The sequence below is a fragment of the Papilio polytes genome, unplaced genomic scaffold (assembly GCF_000836215.1).
Source record: "Papilio polytes unplaced genomic scaffold, Ppol_1.0 DF822067.1, whole genome shotgun sequence".
In the NCBI taxonomy this organism is placed as follows: Eukaryota; Metazoa; Arthropoda; class Insecta; order Lepidoptera; family Papilionidae; genus Papilio; species Papilio polytes.
The window spans coordinates 6,062,689-6,070,576 of NW_013527137.1; the positions used below are offsets into that span (position 1 = coordinate 6,062,689).

Genomic DNA, 7,888 nt, shown 5'->3' on the forward strand with positions numbered 1-7,888 from the left:
CTTTGCGAGGGTCATCTTGACGTAAAGTGAATGCGGTCTTACGACGCTGAGCGATTGTAAACTTTGATTCATCTAACAACACTGGAAATAATATTTCGTCGCTAAACTCAACAAATTCGGTGCTAAATTAAGATATATTTGCATCACATTAACAATAACATCGTTTCCGATGCTCTTTTGTTACCTTTTAAGAACGATTTTTGAGCAGGCGAGAAGTCCTGAACTCTTGTGTGAAATATACCGCCGTGGGGAATATTTTTACTCGGCCAAGTGATATTAACATAACCATTTGCATCTGGCTTTTCCATCTTATTATAAATACTGTAATAATTTCATTACAATATTCAATTTAAATTAATGCTGAACATTTAATGAAACACTATGTTCAACGTAAGTATGTGACTTTTTAAATTTCCCCGGCAACGTTATAACAGTTGCATGGAAACGGTAACAATAGTTTTATTTTACGCAGAAATGCTAAAAACATATTTTTTTTTCATTCATTTAATTTTTTATTTCATTACTTTTAATATTGAAAATAAAATATTGAACAATGAAATATAGCAAACAAATTATTAACACTAGGTGTTTCTAAATTATTGTTTTAAATAAACGTTTGTTTTCTGTGCCTTTCGTATTCTTCCAACTTTTGTTTTAAAAAAGTTTACTTTTAATTTTCAGGTTCATTTTTTGCGACAGTAGAAAAAAACAAAAGTCGATTAATTTTCACGTTAAATTAATGTTTAACTGTATTAATAAAATGGAGAAGTCCCTTGCTGCAACTATTGAGGAAATTAAACTTCAAGAACAAAACGCTGAAATTAAATTAAGGGAAAATCGTGATTGTAAGACAATTCATACCTATTCGTATCATTAAGTAATTTGGTACTAGATACCAGTTGGGTTTAACTTGTCAGCAATTGTTTTTATTGTCCTAATACTGAAGATAGTCATTTTATTTCGTTTTCATTATTTATAATTACTGTCAAGAGATACGGCATGGCACCAACTTTTGGCAATACAAAACATTACGTAATATTAAACAATAAGCGTTTCTGATGTTAAAATTAATAATTTACAGTGGAATCAACAATCAATTCGCTAAACAGAAATATACAAGAGACGTTGACTGGCATAGAAAAATCTGGAAGAGATCAACTAGAATTGACTAAAAAAATTAACAAACTTCGTGGCCAGCTAGAATTAGTCAAAATACGTCGTGATGCTTTATTAGCCCAAATTAAAGCTAAAAAGAAAGAGTTGGATGCATTAAGGCAAAAATCGGTATTTTACATATAAGCTGTTTTAGTACTAAGATACGAACAATATTTTTTTTAGGATTTGGAATCATATTTTTCATCATCACATCATCACCAGCTCACTATACGTCCCCACCGAGGGGCTCGGAGCCTACCCTAATAATGGGTGACTAGGCCATAGTCAACCACGCTGGCCAAGTGCGGGTTGGTTGACTTCACACATATTTTTGAATTTCTTCACCGATATGTGCAGGTTGCATCACGATGTTTTCCTTCACCGTAAGAACGTCGGGTAAATTATGTACATATGAAAATTCGAAAAATCGAAAATCACATTGGTACACGGCGGGATTCGAACCCAAGACCTGTAGATTACAAGTCAAGTGTTCAAACCACTGAGCCACCGACGCTCTTATTTCTCTCATATTTTTCCCGTTCCTTATTCTAATATCATTCCTACTTATTTATGTGCACTAATTCTTATGCAATTCATTTTGACTATTTAATCAGCCTTTTAATGTGGTCAGGACGAAAGCATTGCGGGTGTATGGAGTATACGGTCATCTCTATGCAATGCTGTGCAGAATGCGTCCGATAATTATGATGTTATGGCACTTCTTATGAAACCGAAATCAGTCGTTACTTTGCCAAAAGTAGTTAAAACACTCCCCGTTAAAGAAGAATGTCAGTTTGAAAGAATACTTAAAGAAGCAACGCAAAGAAAACAAAACGCAATAATAGAAAGGGATCGACTGTTAAATGAACCACAAACAGGACACGAATTTGTTAGGTATTCTAACAAGAATCGATAAATTTATTGTAGTGTAGAGTTTTTCAACTTCTCCAACTTCGGTGAATTTAAAACATCGAAGCTCTATAACATCTTTCTACTGCAAGGAATATTGTAAGCAGGTTTTTAACGTATTTTTTGTTCTTTCAGGCTAAAAAATGCGCTGGAATTTTCGCTTGAAAAGATTGCAAGTCTTCGTAGTAACTAAAAGTTAATTAATTCGTTTTTATACGTGTCTCTCATCGTGCATATTTTTGCTGAATAAATAAATAATTTCAAATTGGGCATATTATTATTTAATTATTGTAATATAGGCTACTGTACTCTACGCCTTTACTCTTTGCTTTAGCTCGCCCGTACTGTCAGTGTCAAAACCATCTGGTAAATGTCAACCTGGCAGACACCAATTATGTTTAGAAATATATCTGTATTTACATAAAGATTCAACGTTTTCAACACCTCATTAAACATATTTAACGCACAAAAATGAACAGAAGCTTGTTTTTAGTAAGGTATGGGTCAGTAGGAATCTATTTGTAATACTGTAAATAATTATATTGGATATTTTTGTAGGTAATTTTAAGTTATTCAAGGACCTGAAATTTTATGAGTCAATAGCGCTACTATGCTAAGTATTGGTAATAACATAGACTACACCGGCCTTTATATAACAACGAATGCGGGGAACGTATTCCAATTAATCTGTACTCAAATCTTATGTTCTGCCTCTGTTATATAATTTTAATGCACACCATCTTTCATATACACCCTTTAGATCACATTCAATATCTAAAAAGTACCTACAATATGCTGGCACATTACAAATTTTATCAGCAGTGATATACATTTTTCGAAAACAATCAAAATGTTTTTATTAAAAATTCCATGTAATCTGAACTGGAATTCCTTGCTAATGATTTGAGGAAAACAAAGATTTATCACTTAGTTGCACAATACTTAATATGACTCATACATATAATTTGAATGAAGACATTCAATCAATTGCATGAGTCAAATATTTTAATTATTGGTATACTAAAATCACAAAGGTTTCTAAGAAACTAATTTTTTTTTATTATTTTGTGCTTAAGACTAACAAGACAACAAGTCTTGTATAGTATTAAGGAATTAGAACATAAACCTTATGGTTATGGTTAAATTTACTATGTCCGAGTTTATAAATTTGTATGAATATCTTAAATTTTTATTGGCCTTATGAATTTGATTTGGTTTTAAATATAATTTCCTTTGTATTTCATTAGAAGCTGCTTTAGACGACATAATGGGAGAGCTTTCTCAAGCCGTAATGTGGAAATAAATGAAAATGAGCCTATTAAGTTTTCTACAAGTGGTGCTGCAGCGAAAAAAACCATAAAGCCAATTAAAAATGTCAAGATAGATATCCCATGGTACCAACCTTATTGTGTAGTGGGCAGTGTTGCCATATTCCTGCTTTATTTCTGTTTATTGAGAGAAGAGAATGATGTGGATCTTGAATTTAGTAAAACGCTTTATGAAAGAATTCAAGGTTTGGAGAAAACACAATTACTGTTATCTTATAAACATAACAAGGAACATGGCAAAAGTGTTGCAGATATCGAAAGAAGGCTGAAAGAAATTGAAGAGGAAGAAAACATGAAAGCAAATACAGTAGAATAAGTTTGATTTTATAAAATAAACATTTGTAATGTAACTCAGTACGAAAGAAAACTGACTAATATTTAAAAAATGTTATAAAGCTAGTTAGATAAACAGTTAAGATTATTTCACTCAGTAAATATTTATTTGAAATTGTCTTTTTATTTTGCATCCAAATCTTCATCTAGGAGGTGATAAGATTTAAATAAAAATAATGATAAATTAGTTTGTTTTTAATATTTTAGATTTCCTTTTAGATTATTTATCAATTATAGATTAAGTAGATAAAATAGTGCAATACTTAAGAATAATTAAAACAAAGTATAAGTCCTAATTAAATTTATTAACACCAATTTCTCATTATAAGTTTACATTAGTGCAATTAAGCAAGTACATAATGGTCACATACTTGTGTCCAATATTGTCTATTATTATACTACTTAGAAATACCAAAAGTCACTAAGAATTATACTGCTTTAATGTCGACATCTGCATAATGGATAGTTATGCCACACGAACATCCAATGCAAAAAACTTATAAATAAGAACATAATTATAAAAAATCAGTTCTTCCTCCTTACGATAATGATGAGACTTAAATGAATTAAATGTGAAATGTTAAACAATGTTAGAATTTATATCTAATTGAATTACAAATAATTTATAAGGTACATTATAATAAAAGTTTAAGCGCGTTCTCCGCGGATTCGTCGCGCCAGTTGAATATCCTTGGGCATGATGGTGACACGCTTGGCGTGGATGGCGCACAAGTTGGTGTCTTCAAACAAACCCACCAAGTATGCCTCACTCGCTTCCTGAAAAAACATTCCTTACATTAGTTACCATCTAACAAAACATTTTCACATAAAGCTCGTTTGTTAAAAATCCCACCTGCAAAGCTCCAATGGCGGCGGACTGGAAACGAAGATCAGTCTTAAAATCTTGAGCAATTTCTCTTACGAGACGCTGGAACGGCAGTTTACGGATGAGCAATTCAGTGGATTTCTGGTAACGACGAATTTCTCGGAGGGCCACTGTACCCGGGCGATAACGGTGAGGTTTCTTAACACCACCAGTGCTGGGCGCCGATTTTCGCGCGGCTTTAGTAGCCAATTGTTTGCGAGGTGCTTTACCTCCTGTGGATTTACGAGCGGTCTGCTTGGTACGAGCCATGTTTCACTAAAAAAAGAAATAAAACTGACTTTCAACGATTTCCATTAACAATAAAACATTGCACAAATAGCTAATATTTTGAAATTTTCACATTTGCGAATCAAGGTGAAGTTAAGCAAAATTTCAATATTATAAACGTAGCTTATGATATTTAACACTTTTTTACACACCTTTTTATAGAAAAAGTACAATTATAAATATATTTATATGAAATTTAAGACGAGGGTCACAACAATGATCATATGCTAAAGATGGCGTCGAGAGAATGGCGGGCGAAGAGCGACGCCAATTTTCTAAGCCGTGATTGGTTCGCTAAGTGGCATTTCCAATGTTACCATTGGTTGTAAAAGTAAGCTTTGCGATTGGTCAAAGTTTTTAACGGATTGAAATATTCTTATTCCATTGGACAATATCAGTGTTGGAGGATAAAAAAATGTTGGAGTTCATAGATAATAACATCAGGGCCAATTTAAATATTCAAAAGAAAAATAAAATATCTTTAGAAAAACAAAACTCTTAATCTAATTTTTCTGAAAATGAAAATAGGAAAGTATTTTTCTTATTTCTTAAACAAGAACAAAGGTTTTTAGATGTTAATTTAGAAACTGCACAATAAATCGTAAAGTTCGTCTATCTTTTTCTTTTTAATTACACATTACTGCAACTAATCTTACTCTGTTTCTTTTCTATTAAGTTCTATGCTGAAAATTTTCTTATAAAAACATAGTAAAAACAGAAAGGGACCATGTCCCTATGTTTTTACTTGTTTCTTTTGTTATGATACCTACTTTCTAAACAAAAAATTGATCGAGCGACCTATTTTTTGTCTTAGTCTTTCTCACGAAATTTTAAACGCAACAAAAAGAGATAAAAGGAAAACATGAGACGTGACATTTCTGTCAATGTTGATTACATTTGTAGGTATTTTTTTATATCTTGTGCATTGTAGCTTGTTTGAGATAACGAAATACTTTAAGTTCAAGGTCATTTAAAATTAAAATGTTTGCTTCACCAGAAGGAAATTTTATACAGTTAATTTATTATTTACAATTAATAGCTTTCTAAAATACAGAGTATCACGTGATCGTATATATTGAATTTTAATTGGTCATCGGTGAGCGTGCCCTGCGCGACGCGAGAGGCGCAATACATAATAGTTCACCAAAATGCCGTCGGAATCTAAGCCTTTGTTGACAGCTCAAACAGAAAAACCAAACCATTATAAGTAAATAGTTATTTATTTTATAGTTTTTTATCGAAAGTGAATCCGCGAAAGGTATAGTTTATCGGCGTATACAATATACTAAGTTCAGTGATGTCGTGTTGCAGATATTTGAAGGAATTCCGAGTGGAGCAGTGTCCATCATTTCTACAACATAAATGTACACAACATAGACCTTTTACATGTTTTCATTGGCATTTTAATAATCAGAGAAGAAGAAGACCTGTTAGAAAAAGAGACGGATCATTTAATTATAGCGCTGACAATTATTGTGCCAAATACAACGAGACTTCGGGCATTTGCGAAGACGGCGATGAGTGAGTGCCTTGTCTTTGTTGTACCGCTTCCTTTTCCCCTTACTATAGGAGCATTATGTTTCTTATAAGTTCTTGTTGAATTGTTTTTCTGTTGGATTGAAATTTGAATATCCATTCTTAACAATAAAATTGTACAAATTCTATGTTTTTATTTCTGTTAAAATCCTGAGCTAAAATGTTAGTATCGAACTTTTTAAGAATAAGGAACAGTTTCAATCAATTTCAAAGATCTTATCGTTTAGAAATTTATTAATAAACTTTGACATGGAATTTGGATTTCAAATATTTTTAAGTATAATGAATAATAGTTAATAAAAAGTTGCTATAACTATTATTCCAATAAGAATCATGATGATTATTGTCTTGTTTCTATGTAAAATGTTAAAGAATAATAACAAATATTTGGTATTTAAGCAATATATTTATATTTACTAGTAAACAATTCAATAACTTCATCCATGAGTGATTAAAAAAAAAAATTATGTAGCCTATGTGTTCTTCCAGACTATCGTCTACATCTAGATAGCATATGCTAACAAACATCCATCCATCTATCTCAACTTTTGTTTTTATATTAGTAACATTTATTAATTTTTTTTTTCCAAGGTGTCCATATCTTCATAGAACAGCGGGTGACACGGAAAGGCGTTACCATCTACGGTATTACAAGACATGTATGTGCGTCCATGATACAGATGCTCGTGGACTGTGCACCAAGAATGGTGCACATTGTGCGTTTGCGCATGGCGCACCAGATTTGCGCCCCCCGGTCCTTGATGTTAGGGAACTTCAAGCTTTAGAGAATCCTGATGGTGCCGATGGAGATGCAGCGGCTCCAAATGCACTCGATAGAGAACGGAATTTAATGAATGAAGATCCAAAATGGCAAGGTTTGTAAAAGCAATTAAAAAGTGTGATTTTATATGTACTATGTATTTTAGTTATTGTTTTTTAGACAAGTCATGTCTGTTGCTAATTTCAATAAAAGTACCTCTTGTGTATTGTTATAAAGTTCTATACTATTTATAATTTATTCTTTTTTGTTTATCATATATCATTGGATATAGGTGTAAGAATTTTTACTATGTTTCCTATCTTATTTCAGATACAAATTATGTATTGTCATCATATAAAACAGAGCCATGTAAAAGACCGCCTAGACTATGTAGACAAGGGTATGCCTGCCCGCAGTATCACAATAGTAAAGTGAGTCATATTTGTTTACTTTAGTAGAACTTTTCCTAAGTTTTAGTAGTGTACATGTGGACATTCCATGTAGTTCATTTAAAAAATGTAAAAAACTTATTTTAGACTACAAATTTGTTTTGAATCTATGTTTTGAGTATTTTTTTTAAATGAATTATTGTATGTTAGGATAAGCGTAGGTCACCGCGGAAGTACAAGTACCGCAGCACGCCGTGCCCCAGCGTGAAGCACGCGGAGGAGTGGGGCGAGCCCAGCAACTGCGAGGTGGGGGACGGCTGTGGCT

General features: G+C 32.3%; 5 protein-coding genes across 5 annotated transcripts in view; 3 read left to right on the plus strand and 2 right to left on the minus strand.

Moving 5' to 3' along the window:
* LOC106107248 (UPF0193 protein EVG1 homolog) overlaps positions 1–417 on the minus strand; it is a 2,008-nt gene extending 1,591 nt beyond the window's left edge. The window contains exons 1-2 of the mRNA XM_013288019.1: positions 185–417; positions 1–81 (exon numbers count right to left, since the gene is read on the minus strand). The exon at positions 1–81 is cut by the window's left edge and continues 64 nt beyond it. Of these exons, the coding sequence (XP_013143473.1) occupies positions 1–81; positions 185–308 (205 nt within the window). The 5' untranslated portion in view covers positions 309–417. The remainder of the gene's footprint in view (positions 82–184) is intronic.
* Positions 418–715: 298 nt separating this feature from the next.
* On the plus strand, positions 716–2,288 carry LOC106107245. The gene is made up of 4 exons (XM_013288017.1): positions 716–845; positions 1,082–1,284; positions 1,787–2,049; positions 2,200–2,288. Exons 1-4 carry the CDS (start codon positions 740–742, stop codon positions 2,255–2,257), a joined length of 630 nt encoding a protein of 209 aa, XP_013143471.1. The 5' UTR covers positions 716–739; the 3' UTR covers positions 2,258–2,288.
* Positions 2,289–2,415: 127 nt separating this feature from the next.
* Positions 2,416–3,840, plus strand: LOC106107249. The gene is made up of 2 exons (XM_013288020.1): positions 2,416–2,561; positions 3,312–3,840. The coding sequence occupies exons 1-2, from the start codon at positions 2,536–2,538 to the stop codon at positions 3,706–3,708; spliced, it is 423 nt and encodes a 140-aa protein (XP_013143474.1). The 5' UTR covers positions 2,416–2,535; the 3' UTR covers positions 3,709–3,840.
* Positions 3,841–4,011: 171 nt separating this feature from the next.
* Positions 4,012–5,141, minus strand: LOC106107247 (histone H3.3). Its single transcript, XM_013288018.1, has 3 exons — positions 5,031–5,141; positions 4,579–4,866; positions 4,012–4,502 (listed from the first exon to the last, which is right to left on the minus strand). The coding sequence occupies exons 2-3, from the start codon at positions 4,858–4,860 to the stop codon at positions 4,374–4,376; spliced, it is 411 nt and encodes a 136-aa protein (XP_013143472.1). The 5' UTR covers positions 4,861–4,866; positions 5,031–5,141; the 3' UTR covers positions 4,012–4,373.
* A 516-nt stretch (positions 5,142–5,657) lies between these two features.
* The window catches only part of LOC106106898 (RING finger protein unkempt), a 3,853-nt gene continuing 1,622 nt past the window's right edge, over positions 5,658–7,888 (plus strand). Inside the window, exons 1-5 of the mRNA XM_013287557.1 lie at positions 5,658–6,085; positions 6,190–6,399; positions 7,006–7,289; positions 7,505–7,605; positions 7,774–7,885. Coding sequence (XP_013143011.1) covers positions 6,027–6,085; positions 6,190–6,399; positions 7,006–7,289; positions 7,505–7,605; positions 7,774–7,885 — 766 coding nt within the window. The 5' untranslated portion in view covers positions 5,658–6,026. The remainder of the gene's footprint in view (positions 6,086–6,189; positions 6,400–7,005; positions 7,290–7,504; positions 7,606–7,773; positions 7,886–7,888) is intronic.

Bases quoted from the DNA above. Each gene is read 5' to 3' on its own strand.
- LOC106107247 (XM_013288018.1), bottom strand. From the start codon at position 4,860: ATGGCTCGTACCAAGCAGACCGCTCGTAAATCCACAGGAGGTAAAGCA. The intron at 4,503-4,578 runs GTGGGATTTTTA...ATGTTTTTTCAG, and splicing joins CCGCCATTGGAGCTTTGCAG to GAAGCGAGTGAGGCATACTT.
- LOC106107249 (XM_013288020.1), top strand. From the start codon at position 2,536: ATGAACAGAAGCTTGTTTTTAGTAAG. The intron at 2,562-3,311 runs GTATGGGTCAGT...GTATTTCATTAG, and splicing joins AGAAGCTTGTTTTTAGTAAG to AAGCTGCTTTAGACGACATA.
- LOC106107245 (XM_013288017.1), top strand. From the start codon at position 740: ATGTTTAACTGTATTAATAAAATGGAGAAGTCCCTTGCTGCAACTATT. The intron at 1,285-1,786 runs GTATTTTACATA...TAATGTGGTCAG, and splicing joins ATGCATTAAGGCAAAAATCG to GACGAAAGCATTGCGGGTGT. The intron at 2,050-2,199 runs GTATTCTAACAA...TTGTTCTTTCAG, and splicing joins ACAGGACACGAATTTGTTAG to GCTAAAAAATGCGCTGGAAT.